Raw genomic sequence first — 18,687 nt, 5'->3', positions numbered from 1 at the left:
CGTGATTGTGTCTCAAGATGACAAATGTATTATTATTATTTTTATATAAATATGCAATAAAATATAAGAGAGACCCCGACAAATACAACGTCAATATAAACAGAAGTTGGTTCTTCATAGAAGGAAAATTAATATTCATTTAGAGGATAAATAATGAAGAAATGATCTCGGCTGATGATAAACTTGTGAGTTCTTCTCTAGTTTTGGGTGAAAGTAGAAGGGAGGTGAGATCTCCGGGATGTGGTGAGAGGCGGAGGCATTTCTGGAAGACGATCTCTAGAGGTCCTCATACCGATCACCTGAAAGGAACGTTCCTTACAGAATAATCTCGGCACGGTAGAATGAGCCGCTCTCTGTGATCTCTGAATTTTTATAGAGATCTGTAAGACGGAGTCTAGGGGTGTTCTGGGTTTAGTTGGAAAGACGTTGGCCATGAATAACCTGAGCGCAGCAAATAAAGTCTTCCCCACGGAGAGAAAACACAAAACTGATCTAATGATTTTATGTTTGAAGATAATATTATCAAAGGGAACCAATAATAGAATCATATGTATGAATGAATGTATTATACAATAAAGTTTATAGGATTTTATCTCTTTCACTGCCAGGCCGTTTTTTGCAAAAATGCAAATTTTAGACCTAAAGATTAATTTAAACCCCCCCCCCAAAAAAAAAAAAAAAATTCTGAAAGCAGGAACCCTGGAGAATAAAATGGCAGTGGTCAAAAAATACATTAACCACTTCAGCCCCGGACCATTTGGCTGGCCAAAGACCAGAGCACTTTTTTTGCGATTCGGCACTGCGTCGCTTTAACTGGCAATTGCGCGGTCGCGCGACGTGGCTCCCAAACAAAATTGGTGTCCTTTTTTTCCCACAAATAGAGCTTTCTTTTGGTGGTATTTGATCACCTCTGCGGTTTTAATTTTTTGCGCTATAAACAAAAATAGAGCGACAGTTTTGAAAAAAAAATGCAATATTTTTTATTTTTTGCTATAATAAATATCCCCCAAAAATATATGACATTTTTTTTCCCCTCAGTTTAGGCCGATACGTATTCTTCTACATATTTTTGGCAAAAAAAAAATCGCAATGAGCGTTTATCGATTGGTTTGCGCAAAAGTTATAGGGCCAGATTCTCATACATTCGCGCTGCTCCTGGGCAGCGGAATATATGAGATCTACGTTACACCGCCGCAGGTCTACAGGTTTACATCCTGATTCTCAGAACACTTACCTGTAAACTTGCGGCGGTGTAGCGTTAGATTGCTCGGCGCAAGCCCGCCCAATTCAAATGGGGCGGGCACCATTTAAATTAGGCGCGCTCCCGCGCCGAGCGTACTGCGCATGCTCCGTCGGGTAAATTACCCGACGTGCATTGCGCTAAATGACGTCGCCCCGACGTCATTTGCCTAGATGTATACGTAAATGGCGTCCAGCGCCATTCATGGACGTCTTACGCAAACGACGTAATTTTGATTCAATTCGACGCGGGAACGACGGCCATAGTTAACATTGGTTGCGCCTGCTAATAGCAGGGGCAACCTTACGCGTCGGGTACGCTACGCAAACGACTTTAATTCGCTGCGTCGACCTCGCGTATGTTCGGGAATCGCCGTACTTACCTCATTTGCATAGACGACGGGGAAAAGCGACGATGCGACACCTAGCGGCGGGAAAAAAAATTACTTTTAAGATCTGACAGCGTAACAGCCTTACGCATGTCAGATCTAATGGGTACCTATGCGCAACTGATTCTGAGAATCAGTCGCATAGATACCCGGGGCCAGATGAGGTGTTACGACGGCGCTAATGGTGTTGCGCCGTCGTAACGCCTTTGAGAATCTGGCCCATAGCGTCTACAAAATAGGGGATAGTTTTATGGCATTTTTATTAATAATTAATTTTTTACTAGTAATGGCGGCGATCAGCGATTTTTTTATTGTGACTGCGACATTATGGTGGACACATCGGACACTTTTGATGCCATTTTGGTGAGCATCGCGGCGATAGGTGGTGCGGTGTGTCAGTCTGAGGCTCTTTACCACATGATCCAACCACGGCTGATCACGATGTAAACAGGAAGAGCCGTTGATCGGCTCTTCCTCACTCGCATCTGAAAGATTAGTAGAGGAGAGCTCTCCTGACAGGGGGGGTTCGCGCTGATTGTTCATCAGCGCAGCCCCCCTTGGATACCCAGACTGGACCACCAGGGAAGCTGCCAGGACTACCAGGGAAGCCTTCAACATGTGAATGGCCGGGTACATCCCCCATGGCCATCCACATGTTCCAAAACATGCCATACATATGCCAATCACAGTGCCCACAAATGGGCACTGACTGGCACCATAATAGTACAGTAGTAAAAACAGTGATGCCCAGCAATGCCACCCACCAGTAATCAGTGCCACTCATCAGTGTCCCTCAGTGCCCATCCATGCCCATCAGTGCCCACCTATCAGTGACCATCAGTGCTCGTCTGTGCCACCTATCATTGCCACCCATATGAACCCATCAGTGCCACCCATAAGTACTCATCAGTGCCGCCTTTGAGTGCCCATCAGTGCCGCATACCAGTGCCACCTATCAGTGCCCATCAGTGCCACCTATCAGTTCCCATCAGTGCAGCCTATCAGTGCCCATCATCAGTGCTCATCAGTGCCACCTCATTGGTGCCCATCGGTGCCGCCTTATCAGTGCCAGTCAGTGCAGCCATATCAGTGCCCATCATTGAAGAAGAAAACATATTTATTTACAAAAAAATTAACAGAAACAAATTAAAACATTTTTTCCCCCAAAATTTTCGGTCTTTTTTTATTGCGCAAAAAATAAAAATCGCAGAGGTGATCACATGCCTCCAAAAGAAAGCTCTATACAAAATGATTTTAAAATGTGTTTGGGTACAGTGTAGCAATTGTCATTTAAAGCTGAAAATTGACCTGGGCAGGAAGGTGCGTAAGTGCCTGGTATTGAAGTGGTTAAAGGCGAAGGTAAATATATGTTGATCTGCCCAGCCCTGCCATTCTGCTGATGTATATCGGTGTGAGCCGGTCGGCAAGTGGTCAATGCATAGAATGCAAACCTCCGAGGGTTTACAACCCCTTTTATGCACAGAATGCACCTTCTGCCTTTACAACTCCTTTATGCCCTGTACACACGATCGGTCCATCCGATGAAAACGGTCTGACGGACCGTTTTCATCGGTTAACCGATGAAGCTGACTGATGGTCAGTTGTGCCTACACACCATCGGTTAAAAAAACGATCGTGTCAGTCAGAACGCGGTCATGTAAACCACGTACGACGGCACTATAAAGGGGAAGTTCAAATCCAATGGCGCCACCCTTGGGGCTGCTTTAGCTGATTTCGTGTTAGTAAAAGACGATTCACGCTTTTCTGTCTGTTACAGCGTGATGAATGTGCTTACTCCATTACGAACGGTAGTTTTACCAGAACGAGCGCTCCCGTCCCCTAATTTAGTCTGAGCATGCGTGGATTTTTAACCGATGGACGTGCCTACAGACGATCGTTTTTTAAAACAAGATTGCTTTTTTTTAACCTATGGTTAAATAACCGATGGGGCCCACACACGATCGGTTTGGTCCGATGAAAACGGTCCATCAGACCCTTCTCATCGGTTTGACCGATCGTGTGTACGCGGCATTAATCTAACAGAATAAGAAAGAGACTTTAAGAGAACGGAGTCTGCAGCACTACATTTTATTCTGAGGGTTGGCTGGATCCAAGTGAAGTTATTGGAAGAGAGGGATGGTGGATGAGGAGAGGTGGCAGGAACAAAGTATGAACCATGATAGGAACCTATTCGATATACCCAACTACTATTTTTCTGTTGTCAAGCAAGCACATTTTTGTGTTCAGTTTTGGTTTGCATACAATAATATAACATTTAGGAAAGAATATGCAGCCTAGAAGTCCAGCATTTGACACCAGTATGGCGAATATCTCCACAGCCACCGTGTTTTTCCCTTTGGTGCCCAGATAGGCCGGGATCATGGCAATCCAGACACTGCAGAACACCAGCATGCTGAAGGTGATGTATTTGGCTTCATTAAAACTGTCCGGTAATGTCCTGGCAAAAAAAGCAATAATAAAACTGACAGCAGCCAGGATCCCCATATACCCCAGGACAGAGTAGAACCCGACAACTGACCCTTCATTACATTGGACGATAATCCTCCCATGATAGGAATGTGTGTCCAGCTCTTGGTACGGTGGGGAGAGTGATGACCAAAGAAGACAAATCACCATCTGGACAGAAGAACAAGTGATGACAACATAACCGGGCACTCTGCCCCCGATCCATTTTTGCCATCTACTTCCAGGTTTGGTGGCTTTAAAAGCGATGCAAACCACAAGAGTCTTGGCCAGTATAGAGGATTCGGCTACTGAGAAAAGGACTGCGAAGGTAATTTGGCGTAGTTGGCAGGTAATATCCAAAGGGCGACCCAGGAAGAGGAACACACAGAGGAAACCCAACATGATGGAGACCAGGAGGACGAAGCTGAGGCTCTTGTTATTGGCTTTCACAACTGGTGTGTCCCGAAAAAGAATAAAAACTGCGATTATCAGAACCGTTTTTATGTAAAACAGAACAGAGACCAATATGGCAACAATGGTGATGACCTCCATCCTGAAGGAAAGAAAGTCTTCCAGTCTCGGGACGCACAGATCCTTCTTCTCATTGGGCCACTCGTAATCCGGACATCTAATACAGTTTTCACTATCTAAAAAACATTTAAAAAAAAGAACATTTACACCCGTGCAATTAAGAATTTGATTAATTTGAATGAATTTACTTTATTTTATATGTACCGTATATACTCAAGTATAAGCCGAGTTTTTCAGCCCGTTTTTTTTCAGTCTGAAAATGCCCCCCTCAGCTTATACTCGAGTCAGTGTCCCCACTTACTGTTCCGGGGCCACTCCGGTGTGCGCAGGTGTGCTCGGGGCTGCTCCGGTGTCTGCGGGTGTGCTCGGGGCCACTCTGGTGTGTGCGGGTGTGCTTCGGGCATGCTTATTCTCGAGTATATATACGGTATATTAAAGTGGTTGTAAACTTTAGACATGAAACATGAACATGAAATAGTGTGTGTGCTTGTCCCAATCCAGAGCACTAAGGCCGGGTACTCACGAACAAACATGTACGGTGAAAGCAGTCCGTCGGACCGTTTTCACCGTACATGCAGTCCGCGCGTAAACAATACGCGGGGCGTGTCCGCGTCATCGCTGCGACGATGACGCGGCGATGACGCGGAGACGTGGGCGGGCCTGCCATTTAAAGGCTTCCACGCATGCGAGGGACGGCGGGCGCCTGGACATGTACGGTAGGTCTGTACTGACGACCGTACATGTCCGAGCGGGCAGGATTCCAGCGGACGGTTTTAAAACACGTCCAGGAATATTTGTCCGCTGGGAAAAGGCCCGGCGGGCAAATGTTTGCTGGAATTCGGCCCGCTCGCGCCTACACACGACCAAACATGTATGCTGAAACTGGCCCGCGGACCAGTTTCAGCATACATGTTTGGTCGTGTGTACGGGGCCTTAGTGTAATTTCTGTCTGCTGCCCCCTTCCTTAGATTTTCGAAATTCCAATCAGGAGAGAGAGGGGGTGGGGCCAAACAACCCAGACTCTGCGTCTGCATGGACACAGGGAACTGTGACTCGGCTCGGGTGCCCTCCATAGCAAGTTGCTTGCCGTGGGGGGGGACTTTACAATCACTTTAAAGCTTAACTCCAGGCAAACAGCTAAATACACAGATGGAAGAGTTGTTTCTGTGTGTTTCCCTATAGCCATTTGAAGTACATTCACTCTGCTGGTTCTCTGTGTGCAGGGGCGGACTGACAACTCATGGGGCCCCCGGGCAATAGAAGAGTATGGGGCCCCTCTGGCTTACAGATGGCCACCACGCCAGGAGGCAGTGCAGAGGCAGGGCAGCTAAAATCTTGGGATCTTCACATTAAAAGCATGTCAGTCTCGGACATATCAGGGACAGATCTAAAAAAAACACAGATTTTTACATACTGTCCCTGGTTTTACTGAGCCTGGCAACCCTGGTGGGGCCCCCTAGTGGCATGGGGCCCTCGGGCAGTGCCCGAGTGACTCAATGGTCAGTCCGCCCCTGTCTGTGTGTGTATACAATATATATATATATCCTGCATCTGTTAGAATCATCAATAATAATCCACTTTAACACACCAGATTTAATAGATATTTCACCCTCAGAACATGACACGCAGTTATAGCAGCATCGATGGTGGATTCCAGCTTGTGCAATAATTCGGCTCCCCGGCAAACATGTTTCTGAGCACTGAGATTTTGGAATCTGTTCAGAAAAAAAATGAAAACGCATGATATTAAAAGTGTATAACTATATATGCTATTTACAATTGTGTGAAAAAGTGTTGGCCCCCCCCTTCCTGATTTTTTATTGTTTTGCACGTTTGTCACACTTTAATGTTTCCGATCATCAAACAATTCTAAATATTAGTCAAAGATAGGACAAGTAAACACAACATGCAGTTTTAAAAGCAAGGTTTGTATCATTGAGGGAAAACAAAATCCAAACTAGGCATGTGCAATTCGGTTCGTAACGAATGGATTTTTGTACAAATTTGTTAGTATTCGTATCATTCGGATCAATTCGAACATCTGAATAGCTGAAAGAACCAAAATATGAAAATTACGAATAAGCAACATAACGAACATGCGCAAATACGAACTCACGATTGGACAAACTTATGAAATAGTAAAAGAACGAAAATGGCATCTATAACGAATGATTTGCATTCCGTATTTTCAATCCTTTGTCTGTTCGTAATTTCGTATGTTCGTATTTCATTTGTGTGTTTGTAATTTTGTTTCTTTGTATGTTCGTAATTTAATTTGTTCCTGTTCTCGAATCGTTCTTTTGAATGGACAGTGTAAGAAAGTGTATCTTAATATGTATGTTCGCAATTTCGGATGTTTGCATTTTCATTCGTATGTTTGTAAATTAGTTTCTTTGCCTGTTTGTAATTTCGTTTGTTCTCAAATCGTTCTTTCGAATGGGCAGTGTAGTGAGTGATGTATCTTACTCAATATCTTAGCCAATCAGCTTATCTCTTTTGCGTCTGAGTCACAATGCATTCCTGAATCTTTTTAGATTCAGTTGAGGAAGAGACAGCTGCGCTTGTCACATTCGATGCCATTGCCTCCATCTTGCTACACCCTACACGTTTCTTGTATGCTAGCGCACATGCGTCAAAGTCTCTTCGCGCATGCGCGGGTTTACCTGGGACAGGTAAGTATACACACGAATGGCTTTCTCGAACAGCTTTCTCGGCAGGAAACACTCTGCCGAGAATCCCGACGAGAGAAAAGAGAGCAGGTTCTCTATTTTCTCGTCGGGATTCCCGGGAGTTTTCTCGCCAAGAAAGCATACACGCACGGTTTTCTCGGGAAAAAAGCTCTCCCAGCAGGTTTCTTGCCGAGAAAACCGTGCGTGTGTAGGAGGCTTTAGACAGGATGGTGTCTCGATCCTTATAGTTACAGAGACAAAAAAGAAAAGGCAGTGCTGGGGCCCCGGGCGGTCTCGTAGGGACCCTGTGGTCCCCTTCCACTGCGAACATAGGTGAAAATGTCTCTCAGCCAAAATTGTCTGTCAGCCAGGCTTCAATAAATGCTATTGGGTTCTTACCCTCTGCCCTCTCAGGGATGCCAACTGCTCTGAAATTGTTCCTACGGAGGCAATTTTCCATATCCTCCAGTCTGGCAGTGAAGGCTATGGGTTGCACATATCGGACATATCCTTTTGTACGGGTTGCCACTCACCTTCCAGTGTACTAAAGAGACCCTCTACGTGCATTCTCTTATTTTTGCATATCCTGTCTCACTAAGGATATCTCCACTTTCATCCCCTTAACTTCCCCTGTGAGAGCAGCTATGGATGAGTTACAGGCAGTCACAGCCAACAGAATATCTCTTAACATGGGCTCAGGGTCAGGAACTGCACCATGCACACACTGTTCTATATCAACATTGGGGGGATGTACTCACATGTAAAGCAGAGACAGAGGCAGATGGCTGCTGGCCGGGCACATTGAGTTCCCTGGGGTCTGCATACAGGCTTCCACTGCATGTGCCGACCTGGGAGAGCGGTGAGGGATCCTTGCCAGTGTTCTTAGCAAACAGGCGCTGGGCTGCCTCCTTAGCAGAGAGTGGCGGGAGGCTGCTATCTTGCCCCTGAGTGTCTGGCTGTATACGGCTACCTATGCCTCTTTTAGCCACGTCTGCACAGAAAATATACTCCCAGAGAGGTAAAGGAGGTTCAGCTGCAGTAGATGATGGTTCCCAGGCTAAAATACCAAAGGTAGGTGTTGCTATCAGGATGATGGCAGGATTCTTGGCAGAGCTTCCTGGAGAAACTTCCTTCTACATGCCGAGCTTGGCCACGCCCATGGACTTTGTTTTTAATGGATATTTATAATACAATTTTGGATATTTTTTATATAAATTAGTAAGTTTGGTAGATCAAAAGTCCTAATAGTTTTTGCTTGGGGGGATTTTGTCTACATGTATCACAAGTATGAGGTCCTGCTCCACAGCATGCCAGCCAAAGGGCCCTTGTTCTTCTACCAAGTCATCCTGATAAAATGGGAGGATCTCTTATTTCACTGATTATCGAATTGATTAAAGGTGTGGCGTGTACAGATGTGCAACCCGAATGCCAGACATAGCCCTTCGGGACATCTGTGCATGCACTAGAATAATATAGATAGCGGTGCCGAGGTGGTGGTGGGGCCTAAACAAAAGGGGACTGAAGTTCCTCTTTAACCAGTTCCCTACCAAGCCATAGTAATATGACGTCGGCAGGAACCTTGTATCCCTCCGGGTGGGCGTCATATGACGTCCTGGGCTTCCCGGCAGCTATGAGGCATCGCTCGGGACCCGGTGCGCGTGCCGGGTGGCAGGGATGTCCGTCGTGCACCTGCGATTGCCCGTGATCAAGGCAGGAGTGTGGATCTGTATATGTAAACACACAGACCCACCTCCTGTCAGAGGTGAGAAGACCGATGTGTGTTCCCAGTACAGAGGAACACAGATAGGTCTCCTCCCCTTGTGAGCCCCCTACAGTAAGAATCACTCCCAGGCAGGCCCGTCGCTACAGGACAGGCAAAACAAACAATTGCTTGGGGCCCCAAGCTGGCCAAATTCCTTCAATCTATTTTGTAGACGCATAGGCCCAGATTCACGTAGGGCGGCGTAACTATGTGCGGGCGTAGCGTATCTCAGATACACTACGCCGCCGTAACTTAGTGAGGCAGGTCCCGTATTCTCCAAAAACTTGCGCCCAAAGTTACGGCGGCGTAGTGTAACTGTGCCGGCGTAAGCCCGCGTAATTCAAAGTAGGCTAGTGTGGGCGTGTTTTATGCTAATGAATCGTGACCCGACGTGATTGACGTTTTTAACGAACGGCGCATGTGCCGTCCGTGAACGTATCCCAGTGCGCATGCTCAAAATTACGCCGCAAATAGTCAATGCTTTCGACGTGAACGTAACTTACGTCCATCCCCATTCACGGACGACTTACGCAAACAACGTAAAATACGACGCTGTTCATACGTTTCCGACGTCCATACCTAACATGACTTACCCCTGCTTTATGAGGGGTAACTTTACGCCGGCGTATGTCTTACGTAAACAACGTATCTTGCTACGTTCGTGAATGGGCGTATCTAGCTAATTTACATATTCAACGCGGAAATCTACGGAAGCGCCACCTAGCGGCCAGTGTAAATATGCAACTAAGATACGACGGCGTAAGAGACTTATGCCGCTCGTATCTTAGCCGAATTTATGTGTAACTGATTCTAAGAATCAGCCGCATAGATACGACGGCTCTCATTCGGACTTACGACGGCGTACATGGCGCTACGCCGTCGTAAGTCCTTTGAGAATCTGGGCCTTATTTTCTAAGGACAATATCTGTTTATTCTCAAAAGTGATTTGACAATCCAGCTACAGCAACTCTTGCTTACCTCTCTTATACTATTCTTCCAAACGACCCGTGTCACATCAACAGAAAACTGCCCACTTCCCTCCACCATCCAGGGATCAAAGCAGCCAACCTTCCTAATTCTGCTAATATTGTTAAACACAATCCAGTTGTTGATATAATATTTGGTAATAAATTCATTGTTTTCATCATAATATGGGTGAGTCCTGGATTCCTTTGTGTAGGTAAGCTTTTTCAAAACATAGTGCAGCTAAAAAAAAAAAAAATTAAACACATAAAAAAAAAGATACAAATTTTCAACAAAAACACTCAGTTTCCCAGCAGAGCCTGTGTTCGGTGTTCCGCCTATCACGGACGTCTTCTCATCCTCGGCCTTGGATGAGAGGATGTACGTGATAGGCGGAACACCGAACACAGGCTCTGCTGGGAAACTGAGTGTTCCGCCTATCACGGAACAGGATGAGGAGGAGGCGCAGCTTTTGAACAATGAACGCCCAAAGTCTGACTCTGCATACAGGCATAAGGTATGGCAATGGGCACAGTGAGGTAGGCAATGGGCACAGTGAGGTAGGCAATGGGCACAGCAAGGTAGGCAATGGGCACAGTGAGGTAAGCAATGAGCACAGTGAGGTAGGCAATGAGTAAAGTGAGGTATGCAATGAGCATAGTGAGGTATGCAATGGCACAGTGAGGTAGGCAATGGGCACAGTGAGGTATGAAATGGGCACAGTGAGGTATGCAATGGGCACAGTGAGGTAGGCAATGGGCACAGTGAGGTAGGCAATGGGCACAGTGAGGTATGAAATGGGCACAGTGAGGTATGCAATGGACACAGTGAGGTATGCAATGGACACAGTGAGGTATGCAATGGGCACAGTGAGGTATGCAATGGACCCAGTGAGGTAGGCAATGAGTACAGTGAGGTATGCAATGAGCATAGTGAGGTAGTCAATGGGCACAGTGAGGTAGTCAATGGGCACAGTGAGGTATGCAATGGGCACAGTGAGGTATGCAATGGACACAGTGAGGTAGGCAATGGGCACAGTGAGGTAGGCAATGAGCACAGTGAGGTATGCAATGAGCACAGTGAGGTATGCAATGGGCACAGTGAGGTGTGTCAGAAGGGGGTCGTCTTATACGGCGAGTATATCCCAAAACCAACCTTTTAGCTGGAAAATTAGGGGGTCGTCCTATACGCTCAGTCGCCTTATATGCCGGCAAATATGGTACACATCAGGGCTGGACTGGGACAAAAATTTGGCCCTGGACTTCATCCAGACAGGTCTCTCCCATGGCGGCCAGACAACTCCCGCACCCCCCCCCCCCGGCCACCCGCACCCCCTCTCCCCCTTCACTAGCCACTAGCTGTTCTACTTTATTAGAGTAGAATGGCTGGTACTGGTCCTCTTATAGGCATTACCAGTGGGGAAGCTAGACATTATTTCACCCGGGGCAAAGAATCAGTTTGGTGTCCCCCCTTATGGGAAAAGATTAGGCAGAAGTGAGAAACTCCCAGGCCATAGCTGTTGAGTCAGCTGTCTGCCCCCTCCCCCATGCTCCTCTGTCGTCCCCCCTGCTCCTCTGGTCCTCCCCCTGCTTCTTTGTTCCCCCCAGGTGAGCGCTGCAGGGAGGGAGAGGTGGTAAGTGCTGCAGGAAGGGAGAGACAGAGGAGCGGAAGGGGGCGGTGGTCCGCTGTCACTGAAGCCGGCCCACTGAGCCATCGGGCCACCGGGAAACTCCCTGTAGTCCCAATGGCCAGTCCACCCCTGGTACACATTGGCAAAAAGAACCAGATTGTTTTTTAATTGTGGATCTGAATATGTAATATATTGCTTGACTCTCCCAAGTGGCCTACTTAAGCTGGCAGCACGCTCGCGACCCCACGGCTGGGCTTAAGGAATCACGTACGGGTACGTGATTGTGCCCAGCCGTGCCATTCTGCCGATGTATATTGGCGTGAAGGGGTCCTTAAGTGGTTAATATCACTTTAAATATTCATGACCCAATGCCCCCTTCCCAGACCTTACTCACTTGCTGTTTAATTGTATAAATTGGGACATCCTTTCCACTGGTAGGTTCACCCAATTGCAGTAGAGCATTGATTGCAATAATCATAGTATTGACTGAAATATAAACTTGAGTAGAAAACTTGTTTTGGTTTAACCCGGGAATTAATGTTACTGGTTCCTCTCCAGTGCAGTTTTGGAATGATAGATTGAAAAAATCTCTAAAATGCAGATTTTTCTTTGGGTTATTCGTCACACAACCCTTAAACATCATCCAGATATTTTCAAGCAATAAGTCCTTTGGGTATTTCACACGCCGAATGTTGTTAAAAAATTCCGCTGACTGTGAGAAATTTCTTGGTAAACTATTAAGCGTCAAACTCCCATTAAATGTCTTTGGGAAACTATTTAGGAGGAATTCTTGGACTGCCCATGACGGGTAAAGGATCAAAGTTCTGTCACTTAATTGCTTCTCTAAATAGGCAAAACTGAAACCCATAAAAAAGGAATTGGAGCCACAAATCACCAGAATTTGGGCCGTTGACTTCTGGATAACCTGAAGGCTCCTTTGAAATTTGTGAATATTTTCAAGTGAACCCTCTTTAATCTTTATAATGAAAGCGGCACAGATGCCTTCGCCGACCATAATATTCGTCAATTCCTGAACTTCCTTCTCTCCACCATCATCATCCGAAGCGAGAATCCCAACCCAGGTCCAGCCAAAGAATTTAATCAGCTTACACAAGATAGTGGAAGCGGCGCGGTGATTTTGGACCGTTCGAAAGAATTTGGGATACAACTTCTTGTTGCTTAGTTCATGGCTTGTAGCACCGTAACTGATCTATGGAAAATGTAAAGAAGAAACAGACTTTCAGGATAAAGAAAAATTTGGCCTTAAACGAGGGATCGGGTACTGAGTCTTTCCTTTTTTCACCAGTAAAATCTTTTTATACATTTTTTTATTTTATTTTTTATTTATCCTCTGGGGTGTAATTGTAGAGGCCCTCTACGATTAAGCCTTGTTGGGTTAGGCAAAATGCATCATAGGGCGTGGTCAGTGGAGCAGCGTTGACTTAGGCCGATATGTACACTCCACATGGATCAGGTTGGTTGAGTAGTGTCTCATATGTTTCTTAAGCCCCGTACACACGGTCTGACTTTCTGCCAACAAAAAGCACATTTTCCAAAAAATCCCACCGTGTGTACGCTCCATCGGACAAACTTCTTTGGTTTTCATCGGACAAAAGTTCGCTCTGCAAACCGTCAAAATTTTCGGCAAAAAAAGTCCGATGGTGCAAAGTTCGACCATGGGCCAGATCCACGAAGCAGTTACGCTGGCATATCTATTGATACGCCGCGTAACTTCTAGTTTGCTCCGGCGTATCTTTGTTTTATATCCACAAAACAAGATACGCCTGAAGCTGGGCTAGATCCGACTGGCGTACGTCTTAGTACGCCGTCAGATCTAAGGTGCATATTTACGCTGGCCGCTAGGTGGTGCTTCCGTCGATTTCCCCGTAGAGTATGCAAATTAGCTAGATACGCCAATCCACAAACGTACGTCCGGCCGGCGCATTTTTTTACGTCGTTTCTGTAAGGCTTTTTTCGGCATAACGTTACCCCTGCTATATGAGGTGTAGCCAATGTTAAGTATGGACGTCGGGCCAGCGTCAAATTTTCCGTTGCGTACGTCGTTTGCGTAAAACATTCGCGAATAGGGCTTTGCGTAGAATGACGTTCACGTCGAAAGCATTGGCTTGTTGCGGGTTAATTTGGAGCATGCGCACTGGGATACCCCCACGGACAGCGCATGCGATGTTCAGAAAAAACTTCATTTACGTCGGGTCAAGACGTATTACCATAAACAATCCCCCATCTCATCCATTTGAATTGCGCGCCCTTACGCCGACACAGTTACACTACGCCGCTGTAACTTACGGCGCAAATTCTTTCAGGATATGGAAAAAACGCTGAAAGTTACAGCGGCGTAGTGTATCTGAGATATGCTACGCCGGATGGAAAAATTTTGCGGAGGTACGTGGATCTTGTCCTAAAAATCCATCAGACTTTTGTCCGAAGTACAATTACGCATGCCAAGAACCAATGTTAAAATCAACCAACAATAGCAGAAGTTGACCAAAGGGTGGCGGTAAAGAGCAGAAAAACCACTTGATGTTGGGAAAGTTTGCATAAAAGTCCTGCCGTGTGCAGGGCCGGCCTTTGGGGTGTGCAAGCTGTGTGGCCGCACAGGGCGCCATGGGCAACAGGGGCGCTGTGCGGCCATCACAGCTCGCAGAATGTGAGTCGCAGTCAGTTACTCACATGATCATCGCAGGAGTCTGACTCCTACAAGTCACAGCAGCAGCCGCTGCCAGGTACCCCTGCCCTGGGACTGGGTAAAGAGCAACGCATCGGCTGCGGCACCTGAAAAAAATTGGCTGCTGCCGGCCCCCGACAGGCACACTGCGCATGCGCCGCCGCTGCTTGGGAAAGCCTGAAAACGCTCGGCTATTCTCGGGCAGACAGCGCATGCGCAGTGGCCTCTAAGCGCCGGGCGGCGCCATTTTTAAATGCAAAGCCGCACCGTCCACCGAAAAGTAAGTCACACTGAGCCCCTGGCCCTGCATGCATCTACTTTTTCAGATAAAAAGAAAAAAGAAAAAATATTTACTTTTTATAGCCAGCCTACACACAGAAGGGGAGGAGGATATAAGGGACCTCTTTGTGTATGTTTAGGTGACCAGGGGGCGAGGGGTGAAGATGGGGGGGGCGCCACAGGATTAGCTCGCACAGGGCGCCTGAACACCTAAGGCCGCCCCTGGCCGTGTGTATGCTCTGGTTGTGCCCCGGCCAACTCCCTTCGGACAAAAATCCACGGAAAAGTTTGTTTGAAGTCCGACTGTGTGTACGAGGCTTTATATTGTAAATGGCCAATTTCCAAATTAAAGTTTTATTACATCTATTGGTGAAAATGTGACAGGTTCTCTTTAAGATCAGAACTATAATTAAAAGATTAAATTACGTTTATACTGAATATTCTGGGGGAAATGTTGTTGGGTTTCATTTAAGACTAGAATGTGTCTTCTCACCTGAGAGTACCTGTACACACCCAACAACTGTGCCATAGGAAGGGTGGTTTTAGAATAGTGATCCCCGATGAAACCGATGATCTTGTCACGTTTTGCACAAGAATAATTAGGAACAGTTTTCCCCGGACCAGATAAAATCTGGAGGATACTTTTAATGGCCTTGTTTTCATCTGCGCATGAATCGAAGATGTGATACCCCAGAGAAACGTTCTGTAACACCCGTGAGTTTTCATCCCGGATGCCGTAGAAAAAGGTCAGCAGATTTTTGTAGTTATTAGGCAGTGGGCTGTGGAAGGGATAGGAATGGATAAGTTAGTACATTTTTCACATTTATAATTCTATCCAGTTGTTGGCGTCTAGGGATGAGGCGTCTAGGGACCCCCCTGTTCGGTTCGCACCAGAACTTGCGAACACACCAAATGTTTGTGTGAACTTTAGAACCCTGTTAAAGTCTATGGGACTCGAACATTTGAAATCTAAAGTGCTAATTTTAAAGGCTAATATGCAAGTTATTGTCCTAAAAAGTGTTTGGGGACCCGGGTCCTGTCCCAGGGGACATGTATCAATGCAAAAAAAAGTTTTAAAAACGGCCGTTTTTTCGGGAGCAGTGAATTTAATAATGCTAAAAGTGAAACAATAAAAGTGAAAATTACTAATTTCGTACCTAGGGTGGGTGTAAAGTTAGCATGTGAAATAGCGCATGTTTCCCGTACATAGAACTGTCCCTGCACAAAGTGTCATTTCTGAAAGGAAAAAAGTCTTTTAAAACCGGACTTGCGACTCTAATGAATTGTCGGCTCTGGCAATTCAGAGAGAATTCATTCATAAAAAAAAAAAAATAGCGTGGGGGTCCCCCCAAATTCCATTACCAGGCCCTTCAGGTCTTTTTTCTACGGTGTGTGTGTGTGTGTTTTTTCCAACTATTTACACTTCCTTTGTGAAATGGTAGGGGTACCCCATTACCAATTCACATAGGGGGGGGCAGGATCTGGGGGTCCCCTTTGTTAAAGGGGTCTTCCAGATTCTGATAAGCCCCCCGCCCCGCAGACCCCCACAACCACCGGGCAAGGGTTGTGGGGATGAGGCCCTTGTCCCCATCAACATGGGGACATCCTCCCCATGTTGAGGGCATGTGGCCTGGTACGATTCAGGAGAGGGAGGGCCGCACTCTGTCCCCCCCTCTTTTCTGCAGCCGGCCAGGTTAACATGCTCGGATAAGGGGTCTGGTGTGAATTTTTGGGGGAACTCCATGCCATTTTTTTTTTAATTTGGGGTGGAGTTCCCCTTAAAATCCACACCAGACCTGAAGGGTCTGGAATGGATATTTGGGGGGAACCCCACTTCATTTTTTTTTTTAAATTGACGGCGGGGTTCCCCTTAATATCCATTCCAGACCTGAAGGGCCTGGTAATGGAATTTGGGGGGACCCCCACTCTAGAGCTAGAGCTGCACGATTCTGGCCAAAATGAGAATCACGATTTTTTTGCTTAGAATAAAGATCACGATTCTTACGGCATAAAATCTTTGACATTTATACAAACAAATTGGGCTAACTTTACTGGCTGGAATGTGGCTCCTAACATCACCAAAGCCCCAAGTTGAAAACCACTGATCCAAATAAATCAATCTAACTGAAATAACACAAAGAAAGTATCCCATCATTGTTGGTGTCAGTGGAAGGAATAGTGCCTCATATCAGTTGGAGGAATAGTGCCCCAAGGGCAGCATAAAGGCTAGCAAAGGGCCACATCTGGCCCTCGGGCCACAGTTTGGAGACCCCTGATCTGATCTAGATCCCTGGTGCCCACCATGGAGCCCTTTGGTATATGATGTGTGGTCCTCGGACCTTAGCAGTCTGTAGGGGGAACATTGATTAGGGTAATAGCATTGATCCCTACAAGCCTCATGTAACATCTTCCCAGCTTTGTATTGTCTTCTGCAGCATCTCCCCAACCAACAATGTATCCCGTCCTCACTCTCTGACCCTCATGCGGCATCTTCCCACCAACAATGTATCTTGACCTCACTCTCTGACCCTCATTTCCTCTATTAGGTCTGCAGTTTCTGATGGTCCTCTCGAGCATTACATATATTGGACATTATGTAACCTTTGGGCTTAGGGGGGGCTTAGGCGTTTTCAACCTTTGGGCTTAGGGGGGACCTGGAATGTGGCTCCTAACATCACCATAGGACCCTTTGGTGATCTCAAGAGCCACATTTAAGGACCCCCCCAAGCCCAAAGGTTGAAAACCACTAATCCAGATAAATCAATCTAACTGAAATAACACAAAGAAAGAACAGAACCCAAGACATACTTAAAGCACGCTATGTGTGTCTGAAACATGTGACTTTCTATTGGGACCATGTGGTAATTGACGGTGAAAAGGCCTCCAATTATGATGTCTCCATCCTTGAAGTATTCGTACTCCTCGTAGGTCTTCCTTAGCTGCAGTCTACAAGCCGGTGAAGGATCTTTCATCTTTAATCTGCTGGAGATCCCACCAATGATGAACGAAACCATTTCTAGGAGACATGGGAGCGCAGGAATCATCGTGATTGTGTCTCCAGATCACAAATTTATTATTATATTTTTATAAATATGCAATAAAATATAAGAGAGACCCCGACAAATACAACATCAATATAAACAGAAGTTGGTTCTTCATAGAAGGAAAAATAAATATTAATTTTGAGGATAAATAATGAAGAAATGATCTCGGCTGATGATAAACTTGTGAGTTCTTCTCTAGTTTTGGGTGAAAGTAGAAGGGAGGTGAGATCTCCGGGATGTGGTGAGAGGCGGAGGCAGTCCTGGAAGACGATCTCTAGAGGTCCTCATACCGATCACCTGAAAGGAACGTTCCTTGCAGAATAATCTCGGCACGGTAGAATGAGCCGCTCTCTGTGATCTCTGAATTTTTATAGAGATCTGGAAGACGGAGTCTAGGGGTGTTCTGGGTTTAGTTGGAAAGACGTTGGCCATGAATAACCTGAGCGCAGCAAATAAAGTCTTCCCCACGGAGAGAAAACACAAAACTGATCTAATGATTTTATGTTTGAAGATAATATTATCAAAGGGAACCTATAATAGAATCATATGTATGAACGAATGGATTATACAATAAAGTTTATAGGATTTTATCTCTTTCACTGCCAGGCTGTTTTTTGCACACATATTAAAATGAAAATTTTAGGCCTGAAGATTAATTAACCCCCCCCCCCCCCCCCAAAAGAAAAAAATAACGTATTTTTCTAAAAGCAGAAACCATGGAGAATAAAGTGGTGGAGGTTACAGTTTTTTTCTGTCACACAATGTACAGTAAGTGCAAGTCCATATTGCAGTAAAAAAATACAACTGTAAACCCTCATTTGTTTCACTTTAATGCCTCCTATGCATTAAGGTGAAAAATCTTCTGGCAGTATGACCGGCCCCCCAAACACCCCCCCTCCCCCATTTTGCTCACCTTCAGGGCTGTCTTGTTGAGAGAGCACGCCTGGGGGCCCCAGCTGCATGGGGGCCCCTGAACTTTCCCCAAACCAGCTGGTCCTTGAGCCCACGCTGCCCCGAAATTGGGCACCC

At 46.1% G+C, this 18,687-nt stretch overlaps 1 protein-coding gene across 1 annotated transcript; it reads right to left on the bottom strand.

Moving 5' to 3' along the window:
• Positions 1 to 3,700: 3,700 nt before the first annotated feature.
• On the bottom strand, positions 3,701 to 17,658 carry LOC120917403 (vomeronasal type-2 receptor 26-like). Its single transcript, XM_040328677.1, has 6 exons — positions 17,423 to 17,658; positions 15,108 to 15,393; positions 12,044 to 12,859; positions 10,035 to 10,262; positions 6,235 to 6,340; positions 3,701 to 4,741 (listed from the first exon to the last, which is right to left on the bottom strand). Exons 1-6 carry the CDS (start codon positions 17,656 to 17,658, stop codon positions 3,816 to 3,818), a joined length of 2,598 nt encoding a protein of 865 aa, XP_040184611.1. The 3' UTR covers positions 3,701 to 3,815.
• Between the last annotated feature and the right edge of the window lie 1,029 nt (positions 17,659 to 18,687).

The sequence above is a fragment of the Rana temporaria genome, chromosome 11 (assembly GCF_905171775.1).
Source record: "Rana temporaria chromosome 11, aRanTem1.1, whole genome shotgun sequence".
NCBI classification, from domain to species: domain Eukaryota; kingdom Metazoa; phylum Chordata; class Amphibia; order Anura; family Ranidae; genus Rana; species Rana temporaria.
Note: the sequence above shows the minus strand (reverse complement) of the source record. Positions and strands in the feature narration are given on the sequence as shown.